At 46.5% G+C, this 20,592-nt stretch overlaps 1 protein-coding gene across 2 annotated transcripts in view; it reads right to left on the reverse strand.

Annotated features, from left to right (window-relative positions):
- Window positions 1–249: 249 nt before the first annotated feature.
- Window positions 250–20,592, reverse strand: part of STOML1 (stomatin like 1) — a 92,341-nt gene continuing 71,998 nt past the window's right edge. For both annotated transcript variants that reach the window (XM_069624595.1, XM_069624596.1), the window contains 2 exons: window positions 18,770–18,973; window positions 250–8,923 (listed from right to left, as the gene is read on the reverse strand). In XM_069624595.1, the coding sequence (XP_069480696.1) occupies window positions 8,724–8,923; window positions 18,770–18,973 (404 nt within the window). In that variant the 3' untranslated portion in view covers window positions 250–8,723. The remainder of the gene's footprint in view (window positions 8,924–18,769; window positions 18,974–20,592) is intronic.

Raw genomic sequence — 20,592 nt, forward strand, 5'->3', positions numbered from 1 at the left:
CCGTGGGTGGCATACACACCAATTAAACAACACTCATCGAACAAACGAGGACAGAAGACACCCAGGTCAGGCTACTGCAGTGACAAGGTCAGGGAGACACGTGGCTCTGCTTCTGGAGCATATCCGCAGACACACCTGAAAGGAAACTGGAATTCCAAAATGGCGAACTAGGCTTTTAGAGCCTTGGTCCACAAAGGGCACATCCGATCCAAAGTCCCACGCACACCAAGACACGAATAGAAATGCAAGTGAACCAATCACAACCCAACTTTAATTTGCCCATAATGGTACAGACCTTTCCAAAACCGGGCCCAAACAAAGGAGACAATGGGGTACGTTTTGTACAGAAAGTGTAGATGCTTGGAGAACAAAGAAGTAGAAGGAGGCTGAGACAGAGAGTTAAACAGAGAAGAATGATGACAAGTGGGGAAGAAGGAAAATAAGATGCTGGCAGGAGTAGAGCATCAGGAGGTGAATAACCACCGGTGGCAGCCGAGAATGTCAGGAGGAGAACATCAGTAGGCGGCAAGGCGAAGAAGGTCAGGAGATGGCAGGAGGAGGTCAGGAAGCGGCAGGAGGAGAATGTCAGGAATTGGCAGGAGAAGAACAGGAGGCAGCAGGAGGAGAATGTCAGGAGGCGGCAGGAGGAGAATGTCAGTAGAAGAATGTCAGGAGGCAGCAGACAGAGACTGTCAGGATGCAGCAGGAGGAAAACGGGAGGAGACGGCAGGAGGAGAAGGTCAGGAGACAGCAGGAGGATAAGGTCAGGAGACAGCAAGAGGAGAAGGTCCGGAGACAGCAGGAGGAGAAGGTCAGGGGACAGCAGGAGGAGAAGGTCAGGGGACAGCAGGAGGAGAAGGTCAGGAGACGGCAGGAGAAGAATGTCAGGAGTCGGCAGGAGAACGTCAGGAGGCAGCAAGGCGGAGAAGGTCAGGAGGCAGCAGGAGACGGTCAGGAGGGAGCAGGAGGAGAATGTCAAGCGGTGGCAGCGGGGAGTATTGGAAGCAGGAGGAATTATCCCTTAGTAGTGAGCAGCTAGATAGTGAGAACAGGTAGGAATGAGAGGGTATGCATTAACCAAGGCAGAGCATAATGGGAGACCCCGATAAGAAGGAGTTTAACGCACCATGGATGGAGGAACAAACGTGTTGTCTGACATCAAGTAAGGATCAAGACCAGAAGAGGAGTAGAGAGGAGGGACACAGAAGAAATCATGACCCGAGTGATGGGAGGTGTTAAGGTCTCCTTATACTGATCTATTGCTGGGTTCTCCAGCTTGTAAACATTCCAGAAATGTATAGGTTTTCTATGTATAATATGTTGCTGACCTGCAGCGCCCAAATGTATGCCATAACTGTATTCAGCAATGCTGCAGTTTTGGCATTTTTTTAATCCCATGAGCTATGTTTACCCAGAGACACACGTGCTGTTTTGTAGCCAGAAGAATGTGACAATCAGTGGAGTATCTTTCCTGAAAATGTTTGGAGGATGGGGGGCATGACGAAAGGAAAGGGGACTCTGCCAAATGTGGGGGGCAAAATGGTGCAACAGGAAACTTGGGGGGGGGGGGGGGTTGTCCCCCCACAGAATTATGCCCAGGGTGACAATGCATGGTAGTAGGCAATGTGGCAATGTGCTTTTGTTGGCGTGTTTTGGTAGGATTTTCTGATGGAAATAAGGGGAAATATTTGTGTAATTGTGCTTTTCCATGCATTACGGGCAGACAAACCTGCATGATCAGCAAAGCCATAGCTCTCCAGAATGTCTGTCATGGTAATTTGTACATGTAGTATTGGTAGGTGTTCCTGGGTATCAGTAGGCCCCAGGTCCAAAACCGGAGACACTACTTGTAAGATAGAAGCATGGCTGGTTCATCATGTGCGTTAAGTCACTGCATGTATGTCTGGTCTTGGGTTTATCACCAGTGAAAGAATGCAAAACAGTATGAAATGTCTTCGTAGAATGTGATTTCCATGTGATTTTAGAGGTAGTTTTGTTTGTGAATAAAAGTAGAAATTAACAAAACGCAATCACAAACCAAAATGACACGAGCACAAAGCCTCGTAGTGCGCCTCACTCAAATAAAATCGAAAGCCCATCTACCAATGGTTATTAAATTGTTGTACCCTACCAATCAAAATACCAATAGCAACAAGAAATTACATATATTTAGGCATGTTATTGTAATTCCAAAAACACATGGCGCGGACAAGGATATTTCGGGCGTTCTGCACACACAAACATTTATAAAATTCAGAAATGTCTCCTTAAAAATATGTACCTTAATGTGGTCAACTATTGCCGGCCCATTGTCTCCACGAGTTTGTTCATTTACATATCTTGTTAGTAGCATTTGTAGAAAAAAAACATTTTATGTGCAGCACTTTATTGACTTTTTAAAAAACATTTCGTTATTTGGGCATTTTTTTAAAACTGGACAACCACAAAGAACACATCCTAACTATCACTAATCACCAACCTTTCGGGGTAAAGGACTCAGATTTGGTGTGGGCATTTTTGAACTAATAAAAGTTGTGCAAGATTGAATGGGAGCGTGCCCAAATGTTTAATTTTTAATTTTAAAATGGGATCAGCAGTGATCTGATTATTAGAATCCCCTGAGCAGCCACGAGTTTCATGATTGCCCAAGTGAGGGAAGATCTGGGCAACCATTAATTTCAAGGGGAGCTGGACCCAATCGTAAGGAATCGCAAACACCTCTCCTAATTCAGGGATATTAGCGCTCTGGCATTTAAATGCTCTCCCCACACCCTTATCAGTTCAAAGTGGTCTCTTTTACGAGGACTGGGCAGGATTCTGATATAGGCTTCGATCTATGGGTGCTTAAAGACCTTTGCTAGTTAACACAGCAATGCTTCTGCTGGTGAGGAGTGAGCATGGCCAAATAGTACATACATGCCAGCGTGCCCCCAGTCCTGAATTTCTTTTGAGCCTTCTACGACTTGTACTTCTGGATTTATAATGGGGGGCAGCAAAACTAAGTCTAGGATTGCAGAGAAAAACCAGGACTGGATTAGCATCTAAAGAATGACATGGGATATGTTAAGGATGTTATGCAAGCCGCAAAGCTACCACTCAGCATGCTTTGAGACCAAAAGGCAGCCTACTACTTTGATCGCGCCTTGAAACGCTTGTGTATAGGCGCGTTACAAATGCCATATCATATATCATATCATATCATATATCATATCATATCATGTGGGCAGTGAATTTTGAATGCTGGGGCGAGGGGAGTGTTCAGCGGTACTGGACTGAGGGAAATAAGAGGGTGAACACACACCTGACTGTCAACAATAGAAACATTAAGCGGCCTAAAAGTGTCAAAGAGAAGTGGAGCTAGACAGCTACTTACATCTGGAAAGTGGCATCAAAACTTTGAAATATGTGAATCCGAGGTACCAGAATGATGCATTGTGGCAGTTCAGCTGAGAGGCACAGCATCTTTTGCAACACAGGACAACACTGCACACGCTACATAAACACATCGACATAAAACATTGTCCTCCTTCCTTTCAACACAATCTTTTCATCCTTTGTGCCAAAAACGAGAATGCTCGTCCTTTTTGTATAGACTGGAATAATAGCCTGCCACTTAAGGGGTTAAAGGCAGAACATGTTTTGAAAGTGCAAGACCACACCTCAAGCTAAGTGTTAGAGGCAGTCGCGTTTACTATCCTGCGCTAATCTGACAATGTCCGCAAGTTATGGCAACTCGAGACCAGCCTCAGCAAGATTGCAACATTGCGATTAGAAAGGAAACAAAGGTAAATATCCCTCATGAAAAAGATGTCGGAGTGGAAAACAAAGGTGGAGCTAATGCAAGAAGGTCAGACACAAAGGATCAAGCCCCAGAAGTCGATTGTTATGTTATATTTGTATAGCGCCTACTGTCATTGTTATGGCTTTGAAGCTTTGTTGGGTGGAATTGTATTGAAAACTCGCACTTAGTGAATGGGCTACAAATGAAAAATGGACTTTGTGCTAGCAGATCACTGCAAGGGGTGGACTTTCTGCCGTGGATAAAAAATTGCCACCTTCATGCTGTGGATGGCTACTGTGCCAGGGAGGCATGAAAAGAGGGCTGTAGGGGCACGGGGCAGTTACAATTGTATAGGAGGAATGGCTGCTGGTGGGAAATGAGAGTTGTTTCACCAACTGGAGAATGTGGGATACAGTACGTGTGTCTGTGAACTAAAATATCAGTGTGTAGCTATTTCGGATGGTGTGATTGAAATCATACGTATACTTAAATTGTTATAGTATGCAATTGTTGTGTGCCACGTGACTAATTTCTACTAATTTCTAAGTAGTAAGGACTGCTAATCACTAATGTCTTTGCCTAACAGTGCCTGGTAGAGCAATCCACGACTTTTATCCCTAGAGACTACCTAGTTTGGAGTTTGCAGGCAGCGCTGACGTTGTCCCTCCCCACTTACCAGCAGCGTGCTCCTGCCACTCACTGACAGCCTTGTGCTGTCCATGTCTTCTGTAGTTCTTAGGAACTACATTTCCTGGGTCTACCGGCCATCAAGATAACGTCGGCGGTGCGTTAGCGGTGCCGCGTTTGAGAGGCCAATTTTCGCCGGTTTGGGACAGGCAGTGGTGGGCTGAACATATTTTCTTTTCTTTGTGACTCTGACCTATTCTCTTTGGGCTATGGCTGTCCCCTTTTGTCATCTTCTACTAGAAGTATCTGAGTCGCAGGTATCCTGTGAAAATATGAAATCATGGACCTTCACCCTGCCAGCAACTTTTCAATACATCAAAATGTGTTTTCTACGCTCACCATTCAAGACGACAGTCAGGTCTGTACTACCTCCTTGCCTAATCCACCTAATGGGCAGGGCTCACTTTATACTGACATTGAACGCTGATATTTGCAATAACATAGTTGCTGCCTCAGTGCACCCCTCAGTGGCAAAAACTGTGGGAAAACGTCCAAAAGTCTCCCTCCTAAAGTTCCCCTGACTGATAGCATATCCACCCCCATCCTTTGTCCCAAACCCAACTGCTGCGCTTTGCTTTACAAGTGATACTAAGTTAGGTTTGCATTATCACGTCACTGAAGCACCCAGTGGTCTTCAGTGTTCAACCAGTCCATCTAAAGAGATTTGGGTTTCCCTAGATCAGGTGAAGCCCACTTCCTCACTTAGAACCTTATGTCATGATGACCCTTTAATGGCTACTCATAAGCTCTTCTCTCTACCTCTGTGGAATCAAACATGAACACCACTAGAAGCACTATATCTCCTGACCAAAGACAGTTAACAGGTCTCAAAGGAGTATTACTGAATACTAGATAATTATTAAAGCACTCTACAGAGATGTCAGATCTTCTAGAGTACAGTGCCTTGACTGAAACGTGGTTACATGATGCTGCAGGGCCTTCGCTGGCACTAGCCATTCACCAGGATTACACCATTTTGAGAGCAGATAAAGTTGCCCTTATCTTTCGTAAATCCTTCAATATACACAGAATGGACTCGGTGGGGATTGGCAGTTGTGAAGCCAACATTTTACTTGATCCTATCACGGTAAACATCTTTATTATTTATCGCCCTCTGCAGAGTATACCAGGTTTTTCTATCCATCCCAATGATTGGATTGCCCCTACTCTTAAACCCCCATCTAGGGTCCTGGTATTAGGAGACACGAATCTAGAATTCAACAACTCAAATGACACTCTAGCTCAGTCCGTCCAGACTTCATTGGAGGAATAGAACTTTGAGCAACACATTCTCATTCCTACACACAATGCAGGCAGGACTTTGGATTGGATAGCATCTTTTGGCTTAGCAATGGATACCATTAGAGTTGTTCTTTGGTCTTGGTCTGACCACTCGCCTTACTTGCTCTAAAAAAGAGAAGTATACCTGGAAAGACCCTCTGTCGTAACCCAGGCAAACCTACTCCACAGGCACTACATCCATTCTTTTCTTCTGTAGTTAACAATCTAGATGGCATGGACTCAGCAGACAAATTAGCCACAGCCTATGACGATATGATGATATTGGCAGTAAACACCTTAGAAGCCCTCCAAACCGTGGTACTCTGCAGTGATACATACATTGAAAAGTCATAAAAGACAAAAGCTTTTAAGCAATGGCAAGAATCCCCCACAGTGGATCACAAGGTTAACTACTTGGGAAGGGTCAAGCAGTCACATGAGACAAGGATTAAGGAAGCTTCCAATTCAAGAGAATTGTCCAAATTCTTACGTGAACTGGAGGACCCCTGCCCACCTTTTTCATTAATTAATAAAAATGAAAAATTGTGTCGGCTCATCCAGGACTCCATGCGCAGTAAAGTGGAAAACATTAAGGCGGATATCTCAGCCAAATTATCCTCTTTGCCCAAATTGCGGTACCGCAAAAATGCTCTTGGGGCATGCCCCACCCTTTGTCTTTACAGAAACAACTATCAGAGACACACTAAGCACTCTGAAGCCAACCAACTGTAAAGGTGACCCTTGCCCTGCAGCTATTGTTAAAACATGTTCCAGTTTACATGCCCCTTTGATCGCCAAGTTTGTAAACTGCTCTTTTAGAGAAAGCACAGTCTGCGCATTCATTAAACAAGCTTGGATTGACCCTCTTTTGAAGAAGCCATCATTGGACCCGCTAGCGGCTGGTAACTACTGCCCTATAACTAGCACGCCTTTCCTGCTTAACATTTCGGATAAAATCACTTATCAACAGATCCAGGATTACCTGAGTCAGTACAAAATCTTGGGTCCTAAACAATCCGATTTCAGAAGCTACCATAGCACCGAGTCTACCCTAACAGATCTAAAAATGAACATCATGCCGTCTATGGATAAGGGAAAATCTTTGCTCCTGATGCTGCTGGACCTTACAGCAGCCTTTGACCTGGTCGATCACACCACTCTAGTTACTAGGGTCCAGGTTTCTGCCTCCTTCTCTAAGGAAGCTGCCGGCTGGGTTTTGTCATTCCTCTCTGATCGGACAGCCAGAGTGTACAGTGAAAAGGAGACTGCAGGGCTCTTGTATGTTGCCAACATTGTTTAACATCTTCACTCTGCCCCTGTACGAGATGCTGGACTCAGAATGAATATCATAGGCAAATTATGCGATGACACTCAGTGTCTCTTCTCCATCACCGGCAATCACGCAGCAGACTCCTTGACCATCAATACCGCCTTTGAAGTCATTTACAGATGGATGATGTCCAATGGGCTGCCTTTGAACAATGCAAAAACAGAGATTATGGTTTTAGGCACTAGTTAAAAGCTGCGTAGGCTAGACCCCGTGTTGCAGTTCTTTAAGGTGCAGACTGTACACTCAAATCTTTATCTAAAGTCTAGACCCTGGGTATCATCTTGGATGCTGAATTGAGCATAAAAGCCCATGTTGGCCACCTAGTTTCTAGCTCCTCATATTACCCGAGGCTTCTAGCACTGATCTGCCCCCTTTTTTTTTAGCAAGAACAGCTGTGCCACAGTGGTTTGACCTACTATTCTAGCCTTCTGCAAGGAATTGGGAAAGGAGCATTAAATTGTCTTGAGGGGGTCCAAAATAATGTTGTTAGCATTGTCTGTCGCATGCATAAAACGATCATATCACTGGTTGCCCATAAGGAAAATTATTTCATTTTGCACCTTATAACCTACACGTGCTTGTCTTGACGGTTAAAGTCTGATCTATCTCTCCTCGCAGCTGAGTTGGCTCCCAGCAAGATGGGTTTTGAGATCCAATTATACCAGTCTGTTGCTAACCCCCAAAACCAAACTCTCCCTGGATCTGGAAGGGTGTTTTCCTCTGCAGCCCCTTGCCTTTGGAACACCTTACCAGTGGACCTTAGGTCCAGCGCCTACCTGGGGATGTTTAAACTTTGACTAAAAACATTTCTGTTTGAACCTGGACTCCCTAATTCAAACCGATCCTCTGCTTGATCTCCTGTTCCAGACACGTGCATTTGTTATTTGGTGCTCGTCTGTTCGTGCTGCTTTGCCCATGGGCCCCTGTCCCTGCGTGTTATAAAGAAAATAAATAAATCCCTGTGATCGGTTGTACCGGCATACTTGGGCATGGACGCCTGCTTGAGGATATGGGCCATGGAGTGAGCCCTTACTGCCACAAGCTGCCATATCTCTTCTACATTTCTATTGGAGCAGGAAGGGTGATACCAAAACAGCAACCTTGGAGGGATGTCAATCTGGTGTGGGGGTTATATGGGATAAGAAGGGGAAGCAAGAAAGGTGAATCCATATTAAGCAGCAGCAAATCTGCTGGGAATTTAGAAGGTGTTTTGGGCAATGAGAAACACCAATGAAAACGCTGGTAGCAGGTGAGGGAGTGGGAGGGAGAGGGAGAGGGAGAGGGAGAGGGAAAGAGAGAGAGAATATTTCTGGAGATGCAGGAAGGAACCATGCCGTGCAGAACATCCTCCATCGAGTGCGTGCTAAACCACAGTCCCACGGACCTCAGAATATTGTTGGCTTATACGGAATAGCGGTAGTCTTAGCCTGCTAATTGGTAGATGTGTGTATATTATTTTAGGGTTTGCAGAAGTGCTATGATTAGAATTTTGGGCTATTGGGGAATTTCCTCTACACACACCTTGCTGCTTAGGTTTCGGAACATTAGGTCTCAGTCCCGTGTCATGTTCACACTTCGGCGGTCCTGCTGCTATGAGAATTGTCCTAAAGATCTTGTAGCGTGGAGTTTGGACCACAGGGGCACCTATCGATTCTTTACAGTCTTGAAAACTTCATCCAACCTCATGGCGGTGTGCAGATCTCCCTCTATGTGCAACCTCCCGTTCATATAGGCACTCAAAGGTCGCAGGTCACCGCTGAACATGGATTGGAGGTCCCCTTCTGTCATTTCCAGAGTCACGTCTGGCCTTGTGCTTGGCTCCCCACGGCCGACTCTTCCACTGCCTGCAGGGAGGAGACACACAGACATGTTTGCATGAGAGTTTCATGGCATCACACAAGACAGGTTCACTTTAAAAAGGTCTGGAGAGTAGGCCCACAGGGCAGCCTCAGATTAAACTGTCTGCAGATCAGACATATGGCACATTTTCTAACATTAAGCGCAATGGGCGTGATGAATTTACTTAAGTCACAGGATGAGGGTACATAGAAAACTTTTAACATGATATGGTTGGTGCCCGAAAATGTCAATGATGATATATTTATTCTGCAGGATTTAGAAACATATATTAGCTTCATTGAGGGTGACGTGTTAAGATGGCCGACGGGTGTACAGTGTCCAAAGGGTCCCAATTGGTTGACCCCTTTTCTGCTACCTTGAAATACAAGCATGAGGTTTTCCAGTTTTTTCCTCGCCGCTCGCTGTGACTGTGTGTATAAATGATAAGGAGGATGTCTTAGTCCCTCGCGTAGACGCTCTGTTTAACTGGTGATAGAAAGCTGTAACTTGGGGTTGGGCTTCCATACTGATTTTCTGGTAGTGGCTGAGAAGGAGAACAGATTTATGATGATCGAGTTGGGATCTGGTTCACAAATATTGGGGTAAGCATGGGACTGGAGCCCCCTCAACTCCCCACGCCCCCTCCAATCTTTTGCATTGTACTGTGGCTTAGATCATGAATAAGACAGATATATTTGTTTAACAGTGTCTAAATGAACATGGTAAATGTATATTGGGAGCCCTAAACTACTGCTAGTTGTATGTAGGGCAATATAGGTTAGAAGTGTGAAACAGATGAAGATTAGTACTCTACAGTACTATTTAGTAATTTATTTATGTTCGAGTTTGATAAAAAGTTCGATTTAAAATAAACTTTATTTTAAATGAGGCATTTATTGGGATTATGTGATATCTTTAGGAAGAAAGAATATTAGCCACTGAAGAGGGAATGGATGTTAAGTTTCTATCAATGAGTAGTGCTCAATGTTGCTACATTTCCTCATGAGAGGGATTGATTAGGAATGGTTGTAATCAAGAAGTGGTTGTATTTATGAACTTGTGTATATTTCTTTTTGGAAAGTTGGATGCTCTTCTATTAGAATTATCACTTTGATTGAAAATGAAAGATTGATGATGCAACAAGGTGAATTAGATTACATTGTTTTCACAGATTAATTTACGATTCCAAAAAGAGCCTAAATAATATTCAACACGTTGGGAGGTTTCCCCTTGGAGGGCATTGGGAGTAACCAGTCGGGTAGATTGGTCTGTGTATTTACATATGGCAGATGCTCACGTCGGGTTCCCGAGTAAGGACACACAGGTTCATCTGTAGTGTTTATTCCATCTTTGAACCTCCTGCATTTCACTATGTTGTGCCTCCATTTTTAAAAATTGGATCTAGCTGTGTTTTATTCCATCTGTGAACTTCCTGCATTTCACTCTGTTGTGCCTCCATTTGGGAATCACAGATCTGGACCTGGCATGGCTTGCCTCCTTTCTTTCTCACCGTCCTTCCCAGGTGGAACTTGGCTCCTTTCTCTCCTCTATCACTCATTCTACTTGTGGCGTCCCCCAGGGTTCTCACCTACCCCTTGGTTCTTCAATGTCTACATGGCCCCTCTGGTCCACAGGATCTCTACCTTCACCTCTAACTTTCAGTGTTATGCAGATGACACAAAGCTCTCTTGCAGGCTACCCTCAGCCTCTTCCTCCTCCTTGCTCATTCCTGACTGTCAGCAATTCAGTCTTGGTGTGCTGCCTCAATGCTAGTAAGACAGAGATCTTCCTCATTGGGACCCCAGCCCCTGCTTTCCCAATTTCTCACTGGCAGGCCTCCCTTGGCCCTGCGCCCCATCTGCTAGTGAGACAGAACATCTGGGGGTCATTTTTGACTCTATTCTCTCCTTTTCTTCTCTCATCTCGGACATCTTCAAAAAGTCCCACTACCAGCTGCACCTCGTCAGAGGTATTCTACCTTTTCTCACCTTCCCCCAAAGGCTCACTGTCTCCAGAGCCCTGGTTTTCCCTAGGCTGGACTACTCCAACAGCCTCTACCTCAGTCTTCCTACTTCTACTCTCCATCCGTTACAACTCATCCAGAACAGAACTGCAAGACTTATCCCTCCACTGGCTCCATGTGGCTGCTAGGATCAATTTCAAGACCCCCTGCATAGTCCACAAGTCTTTCTGGGACCGAGGCTCGCACCATCTACAACACTCTCTTCCTAAATACTCTCCTTCTAGAGCCCTCTGTTCGTCCTTCAACTCTTTGCGGGTGAGCGATTATTTAAAGCATAGTTTTGGGGGTAGATCTTTATCCTCTGCAGGTGCTCCCTCGGAACAGCCTCCCTGACTCTCTCTGCCTTGAGCTGGAGCTCCTTACGTTCCAGAAACTCCTCAAGACCTTCCTCTTCTCTTCTCTTCCTCTTTCTCTCTCCCTTTCCCCTGCTAACCTCCTCTCTTTTTCTTTCCGCCTCACTCCTCCATCTCTCCCCTAACTCTGTTCAGCTTTTGCTGACTTGTCGCCTGGATCACCTCCAGAGCCTCACAGGTCCCAGGCACTCCTGCCAGTCTTTGCACTTGCCTCCTGGACTCTGCACTATGCTCAGCACTACTGAGAGGGGTAACCTCTCTGCACTTAACAGAGGGCCCTGCTGGACTGGGCGCCCTTGTTCCCCCCTCCCGACTCACTTGCAATTCTGTCTGTACACTTGCATGACCTGAATTTACTAGGCCTAGTTAGTTCTGTCTTGTCGCCCCTTTATCTCCCCTCCCTAATCTGGTTGCGCCTGAAACACCTCATGCACTTGCACTAGGAGAAATGCCAATAGGCCTAGTACGCTAGTTATTTTTTTGTTAGATCATTCGGAAACATCAAGACCTAAGAATGACTACTGTATTCCCCTTCTCCCTTCCCGCCTTGAAGCACTTTGAAGCACTGTACAAATAAACAATTACAATATCAATGTCTGGAGAGGTGAAGCATATGCCATGTTCATGCCACAGTAATTCAAGTTCTTACAACAGCACATGAGCTAGATATACAGGGGACAGATTCCAGAGTATGCCACAGAGGCTGCGACACACAGGGTAGGGTTACACCAGAAACGTCCCTGGAGGTACATGGGACATGCTCACACCCAAGAGCGGACAGGTGGCACACCAAACAAGTTAACATTACAACGCCTGAGGTAGGGACACAAAAGACAAATTTACATCATAGTGGAGACACACAGTACAGGTACCATCATGCAGGACAGGTACCATCACAAGGGACAGGTTCACATCACAGTATCTGACTGGTTCCCATGAAAGGGGCGTCCCTGGAGACACACAGGGGATGGTCACATCTCAGAGACCAGATAGGAGAAAAATGGGAGAGGTTGACATAGGAGGCTGGAGTGGAGGCACACAAGACATGATTCACATTGTAGAGTTTGGAGAGAAGAGACACAGGACATTCCGATCTCAGACTCTGGAGAGTAATATACATTTTACATTGATAGCTGACATGGCTTAGCTAAAGACACTGCGCCCTCTTAACTTGTTCTCTGTGACCTGGTAATTTCAGATATTACAAGTACATTTACATGGTCTAGCAGGAATGTTTGCTCTCCGTTGTTGGCAATGCAGCAAGAGCGGATATTAACTGCTAATTCAGTGCCTGTTCCTGGGGCAATGTATGAATGGATTGCAACAGGCACTGCTAATAAACTGGACCAATTGCATTAAATCATTATATTTAAACTAATCTCAGGTGTTCAAAAGCCCTGCCATATATGCAAGCTGCGGCATCTAAACAGAAATCTGGTCGGTGAACTATTTCACTGGATTCATCTCCACATGAAGGAAGCATGCCTTCAGAATGCATTTAGGGTTACCAAATCCTTCATCGGGAGCATTTAATCCTTCAGGATTCCTTGGTTTCAGTGCTCCACTCTGTTCCCTGAATATGGAATGGTGTTTAATAGAGTACTGTTCAATACCAGACGAATTGCGTGGACCAGAGCGGAACACAAACATCAAGGAACCATGAAGGATGCTCCTGATGAAGGATTTAGTAATCTGAAACATGTTGTACACAAATATTTTATTTTGGTGAATTGTCTTTCAAGTGAAGAGGAATTCATATAACATTGTAAATGTTTAAGCAGAACTGAAAATAATACATTATTGAATCAAGTGAGGAACATTTTAGATTGTCTTTCAATTATCAGATTACTCCTTTCATTGGCGCGCAAAGAGCCATTGCTGAACAGTGTCACCAACCAGATTTACATTCCCAGGCCATTGTCACCCATCAGGGGTGCAGGGTAACCTTTTTGGTTTTGTGCTTTGAGGGGAGGGAATGGCTCTACAGGGCCATAGGTTCTACACTACTCTTTTGACGTGAGGCTCAGATTATTTACGATGTTACTCCACCGGGTCTACTCCACCTCCCCCAGAGATGGCCCCCTCATGGATGCAAATTTCAATGTGTCTCTCAGAGACCTTAAGTCACTCTGGGGGCCTGAACACACCCTGTTTCTCCATGCAGGTATCCTTGCACAGCTGTCTGTCTGAGCTCCACTGATTGGTGGCAGCCTTTTTTGTGCTTGATGGGGGTTACATACAGCATGTTACCCCACGGGTACCCATACAGGAAACCCCTGTGTAAATACGGTACCAAATTCAAAGGGCGACATTGTTTTTTTTAAAATTATTTATTTTATTACTTCAACAAACAACACTGCAAACATTACTACTTTTTAGGACGTTCATGATCAATTTTCAAACATCATGTTATTGCTCTCCTCTGTCCTCTCCCCTCCCACCCCACTAACTTGAGCCATCATATTTGTGCCACCACCTTGGGCATCTTCAGGTGACTCGGTTTTGCCACCACCTCCCAACTTTCCGCATCCTGATCCACCTGGTGGGGATTTGTCATTGAGGCCACCAGCTGTCTCCAGGCTATCCAGGGGCCTACCTCTTCCTCTCCCCCACTCGTGACTGCTTCATACCAGACTGTGGTTTCTGCTTCAGCCCATTTCAAGGTCCGCCCACCACATCTCCACTCTGGGCAGCTTTCCAGCTCATCGCAATTCTGCGTTTGGCCAAAATATAAGCCAGGTCTTTCATTTTACTGATATGTTTTAAGTTACGTGGCCTAGGAAAACTCCCCAGCATGCATGCCCACACAGACCCCACATCCAGCACCACCCCCCGGCAGGCCAATCTCGTCTGCAGCTCCACCCAGAATGTCCCCACCTCTGGGCAGGCCCAGAACATGTGTAACAACCCAGCCTCTTCCTCTCCACACCTGGGGCATTTCTGTATGGTCGAGCCACCAAACCTGGATATCCTGCCGGGGGTCAAGTAAGCTCTTTGGCTGACATACAGCTGAATCTGCTGAAGTCTTGGGTTCCGGGACACCTTCTATGGTACCTTTGGGCTCTGTCCCACTGTCCCTCTGTTATGGGTTCTCCTACCTCCTCCTCCCAATCAAGTCTCAATTGAAGCAACTCCTTCCCCGCTTTTGTGCTCAGGAGCTCATATATCCTAGATATTTCATGCCCACCCTCCAAAACATCATACATAATTTCTACAGAGGCGTCAGGTTCTTCTGCCAGCACCGTATCAGGCCACCTCCCCCTCACCGAGTCATGATCCTGGTATAGGTGATGTATTGGCCTCTGTGTACCCCCGTCTCCTCCCGCAGCCTCTCAAAATCCACCGCCTCCCCCTCCTGCCATATGTCCCTCAGAGTGGCTAGACCTACCGGTTCCCAGTATCGGCTGACCCCTTTGATCAGCTGGGAGTCTTCCCCACATAATGCTACCAAAGGGACCTGCTGAGAGAGCGGGTCCGGGTCACCCACCGTTCTCCATGCTCTACGCCAGACCTCCCATCCCAACACCAACAGTCTCCCCATCCCTGCCAACTTCGTTTTATGCAACCACACCGTTTCTTTTAGAAAGTATGGGGCGGGGACGCCTTGTAGGAGCCTGGCTTCCGCAGATTCTTCTTCTGACAACCATCTCGCCACATATGATAACTGTCCCGCCAAGTAATATAGTTCAAAATTCGGCAGGTTTATGCCCCCCTTGTCGCATGAATTTTGTAATTTCCACACGGCCACCCTATTTCTGGAATTGGGTCATATGAAGCCCCTGCACAGGCCATGGAGCTTGGTAAAAAAGCGTTTGGGGAGCAGATACGGTATGTTTATGAAGAAATGCAGAGGTCTGGGCAATACCACCATTGTGAGCAGCACCGCCCTTCCCATCATGGCCAGGGATAGTCTGGCCAAAAATACCATACTATTTCTTATGCCTGCAACCGCCTCCTCTGTATTGTGTTTGCATTCCACTTCTATCTTGTGGTATATGTTTATGCCTAAGTATCTGAACGTCTCTGTCCGCCAGGGTATTTGCAAAATGGGCACGTTTTTTAGTGGAACATTTTTATACCTACCCAGGGGGAATATGCTGGACTTCCCGGGGTTCACCAGTATGCCCGAGAGGGCGGCATAGCAGTCCATCTCCTCCAACACATATTGCAAGTTCTCCTCCGGGAATCGCAGATAGAGGAGAATGTCATCTGCATACATTGATATTAGATGTGTGTTCCCTGTAGTGCGCACCCCCACCTCCCCATATTGCTACCTGAGGCATAGAGCTAACGGCTCCAATGCAAGTATATTTAGCATAGGCGACCAGGGACATCCCTGTCTAGTCCCTCTACTAAGTTGCCATTTATCCGAAATTATAGCGCCTGTCCTGACTCTCGCAATCGGGGAGCTATATAACATCTTGACCCATCTAATATAACCCGGTCCTATCCCGTATCCTTTCAGGGTCACTATTAACCATGGCCACCTAACCGAGTCAAACGCCTTGACTGCATCCAGCGACACTATGGCCAACTCGCCCAGGTCATTCTCCGTTTGGTCTATGATATGGTGCAGCCTCCTGTGATTGTCAGTGATATTCCTGCCTGGAACATAGCCTGTCTGGTCTGGATGTATTAATTTGCCAATTACCCGCTTTAGTCTATTTGCCAGCACCGCCGTGAGTATTTTGCTATCTTGGTTAAGCATTGATAGCGGCCTATATGACCCGCAGTCCACATTCGGCTTCCCCGGTTTCAAGAGTGGGATGATCACTGCCTCTCGGAGGGACTCTGGCAGCTCCCCCTGTTCGTAAGCCTTGTTGAGAGGGCCAGAAGCGGTTGGAGCAACTCTTGCTTATACGCTTTGTAGAATTTGCTAGGTAATCCATCCGACCGAGGCGCTTTGCGCGTGGGCAAGTGCTGGATCACTGCATCCAGTTCATCTAAGGTGATTGGGGCTTCCAGGTCCGCCCTCTCTAAGTCGTCTAAAGTGGGTAGCCCAATATCTTCAACTGTTTCCAGAATCTCGTGGCCCATATCATCTCCCACGTCCTCATACAAGCATTTATAATATTTGTGGAACTCCTCATTTACCCCCTCTTGGGTATTGCGGATCTGGCCATCCTCATCCCTAACTTCTCTAATCACCTGCCGGGGTGTCTCATTTTTGTAAAACCAGGCCAGTAGTATGCAGGGTTTGTCTCCTCCCGCATGTTGCCTCTCGATATATTTCTTATAATTTATCTAGCATAATCTATCCCAAAATTCGCTGCTAGCCTTTTGCAAATCTCGCATCTTGACACTGTCCTCTCGGGTGGTTTCCCCTTTCCACATCAGTTCTTCCAGCTCCCTTTCAGTATACCGTAATTTTTGTTCTATCCCCCCTTGGAGCCCACTAGATTTTGATATGGCCCCTCGCACCACCACCTTAAATTCCCCCCATACTGTTCCCATAGATCTTACGCTTCCTGTATTTATATCAAAATATTCCTCTATGGCCTCCCTCAGGTCTTCCCGGAATCCCGGGTCCTGCAAGGCCTCCACGTCAGGATACACGCTCTGGGGGGGCGGAGTCGCCACTCCAGGACCAAAGGTGAATGGTCTGACAGTACTCTAGCTTTATATTCTGCACCCACCATTTCCCCGCTATCTCGGCAGAGGCAAACACGTAATCTAGCCTGGTATGTAGATCATGTGGCGCGGCATAGTGCGAGTATTGCCTGTCCTGAGGGTGTAGCCTCCTCCACACATCCTCTAGACCAAGCTCTACCAACAGTGTCCCCAAAGCTTTGGCTGCAGGCCTTGGTGTCAGTATCTTGCTGTCTGACCTGTCCATCCCGGGGTCCAGGGTACAGTTGAAATCGCCTCCCCACAGTATTGCGCCACTTAGCAGGGGGCTAACCCTGCTATACAAGGACCGAAAATAAGCTGCCGTATCATGGTTGGGAGCGTACAAGTTTATGATGCTCACTTCTCTGTTTTCGAAGAGTCCCACTACCACCACCATTCTGCCCTCCGGGTCCGTTGTCGACCGAAGCAATTGAAACGGCACGTGCGGTGCCACCCATGTCACCACCCCTCATGCATATGCCGAGTATGTGGCTCCTGTAACGCTACCCTTCCATTTCCTCTTCACCACCTCCAGTTTCTCTTTAGTGAGGTGGGTTTCCTGTAGCAGCCCTACATCCACCCTCATCCTTTTCAGATACATCATTATATTATTGCGCTTCAAATAACTATTGAGGCCCCGCACATTCCAGGTCACTACTCTGAGGCTACCCGATGCCATTATTACACTGTCCGCTCTCATCCCTCCCCTTCCTGTGTCTTCTTCGGTGGCTCATGATCCGGCTCGTCTTCAAAGGGCGACATTGTTAGTACGAGAGATTGAGGGAGAGTACAGATATCCACATCGAGGGCCATGGCTACCGCCTGCCTCAAAGAGTTAGGGATATAGTTGCCAATGCCAGAAATGAAGAATCCTATGAAAGTTGAATATATGGCATCCCCCCAGTGATTGGGTGGTTGGAAAGAATGCAACCCTATGAGAGTTATCCCATCAGCCTACAAACGTTCATGTAAACTAAATGTCATCCTTCTTACCTCGTCGGACCTGGATATGAGTTATGAAGCCCAGAGGACACCCATTCAAAATGGAATCCTGCTGGCCGTGATGCTCTTCCAAGAACTGTTCTGACTGCAAAGTTTTGCCCATAATATGCAGACATTGCACTTCTACTGACCAGAGGGAACCAGACATTGCTGATCTCTACCTTTTACCTGGCAAGCACACCCATGTTGTAAACCCATAGTATCCCTTGTTCCTATGAAGTATTCCTGTGCATACTACAACTGTGGAAGAAGCGTTTAATGAGAGCACCAAGGCCCTGTGGTTGCCAAACGAAGCAAGAACAAAGTCACACCCCAAATGAAGATCGTCTCAACAATTTATGATAATATAGAGAAAAAAAATCCTGTCCCGTCTGAAGTCAAACTCTAACAAGGTCACGTCACTATCCCGACGTCAGAGTGAATTGGGTATCCGTGATGGCAGTGCATCTGTCTCAGATGACTACATTACCATGACATTACATCATTAGGCTGTGCTTTACAGATATCACTCCCCGTCCCCAACCACTTCTGAATGATCCTGCATCAGAGACACAATTTAAGATCCTTGCTTTATGCCTCAGATATTTCACTAGCCAATGGAAAGGACACAGTATACTTGAAGTCCCCTTCTCTGAAAGATCAGATCTTTGGTCAAAGCTAGTCATCTGGTGTACTTTTAACACTAAAGCCTGATAATTACTTCGATGCATACATATTTCCAATGGTTTCACTATTTTGGACTCTAGGTTGCCAGCACTATGACATATTTTAAATGTAATATTCCATGAGCACCATGGTTTTATTGTATAGTGGAATATTGACAATATAAAAACTCACAATAAATCCAGCCTTATTCTTCTTACCTGATGTGAGGTCCAGGAAGTAGGTCCTTTGCTCCCCTCCTGAGAGGGTGATGTTGAACTGGTAGGAAGCCCCGACTTGACTAACCAGAGAGTCGGACAGGAAGAGCTCAATGGCCGAGAGCAGCTCATCTGCGCTAACACTTGGAGCGTTGGGCGAGGGCGGGGCCAGCTCGTCCACCACCTCCATTATTTCTGATGGGCAGCCTGTAAAAAAAAGGCAGAATCAGAGAAAGTGAGGAGCATGGTTCAGGGACCCAGGGGCTCTCCCGGAATTGAGCTAGAAAACAGACTTCCTTGATTCTTCCCCAGGGAATAATGCATTTTTACTGTATTAATATTTCTTGGAAATACAAGCAATGTAAATGGTGGCACATTGGCTATATAACTCCCAGTTTTTATATTGATCCAAGTTACAGTTTGTTTCTGCGACCATGACTTTATGCAGTACTCTAGGAAACGGTGCCCACAGGAAATGGCCTGATTCCATGTCATATGTGAATATCGCATTGAGCATGGTGTGCAGCCACTCTGCCTATTTCTAAAGCCTCCTCAGGGTAGAGCTGGAGGAACCTTCTGTGGGATATTCACCACCCACCCTTGCGTATCTCCGGCATGGACTGCAGCCTTGCCCTCTGCGCTAGGGAAGCCCTTGTGGTTTGCACAAAGCAAGACAGCGGAAGTAAAAGTGGCTCAACCTCAGCCAACCTTCTGTGCCAAGTACAATGCCCACTATTAACCCATGCAAGGAACTGTGTAAGATAGCAACATTCTCTGTTAGAACCTCTTTTCCAGCCAGAGCTAAGGTGAATCCACTGACTGCTACAACCCTGAAGCTGAGGGAGCACAGAGTGATAGCCAACCTGCAGCGCTCTTAGCACCACTGAATCAGGCACACATCGGCCATGTCAACAGGGAAAGTCCAAGTCCCATAAACATTTACTTAGGGAGTAGGTTAGGCAAGAGGTCATCGCCGAACAGACAGATTGCCTCTGAAGCTGCAGTCAGACCGCAGGGCTGCGCTCCAATACCTGCGCATCCATCTCAACTCAAGATAGCGGACCAAAGCTTTAAGCCTTTGCTACATGCTTAGAAAGCCAATCAACTAGCATGGGAAGGGCTGAGCCAGGGGGTCTGGCCTGGCTCTTAGGGCCAAATATGAGCCTATCCAGGGAAATGGGCAGGCAAAATGGGGAAGGAGCCTCTGTCAGGTGCTTGGGGGTGGGAAGCAGCAAAAAGGGCTAAGGGGGGTGAGGGGCAACAAAGGGGTCTGCAGGCAAGAAAAGGGGCTAAACTGGACTGGGGCAACAAAAGGGGCTTATGGTGTTGGGGGCATCTAAAGGGGCTGGGAGCAATAGAAAGGGCTAAAGGTGCAAGAAAAGGGGCTAAAAGGGGCTGGGACGAGAAAAGGACCTAAACATGCCAAGAATAGGGCAAGAAAAAAAGGTTAAAAAAGGTATTTGGGCACATAAATGGCTAAACAATACTTGGGGCAACAAAAGGGGTCTGGGAGCAATAAAAAAGGATTGCAAGTGACAAGCTCCTAATCTGCATATGCACTAACAGTATACAATACGCATATACACAATGCTCTGAACATAGTAACATTCACATAGTCAGTGAGGCCGGATAGCTCATGCCAGGTTGAGACCCTTGGCCCCTGAAGGGGGTGAGGAGGTAGTAACATGCTCAGAGCCAGTGAGGTCAGATAGTCCACACCCCGCTACCAGAGATGAGAAAGATACAAACACCCTGGAGTGGTCAACCTGAAGCCAAGATCCGATGCAGTGGTGAGAGTGCCAAGAGAGCAGATGGTCCAGAGCGCC

The sequence above is a fragment of the Ambystoma mexicanum genome, chromosome 11 (genome assembly GCF_040938575.1).
Source record: "Ambystoma mexicanum isolate Mex_15411 chromosome 11, UKY_AmexF1_1, whole genome shotgun sequence".
In the NCBI taxonomy this organism is placed as follows: domain Eukaryota; kingdom Metazoa; phylum Chordata; class Amphibia; order Caudata; family Ambystomatidae; genus Ambystoma; species Ambystoma mexicanum.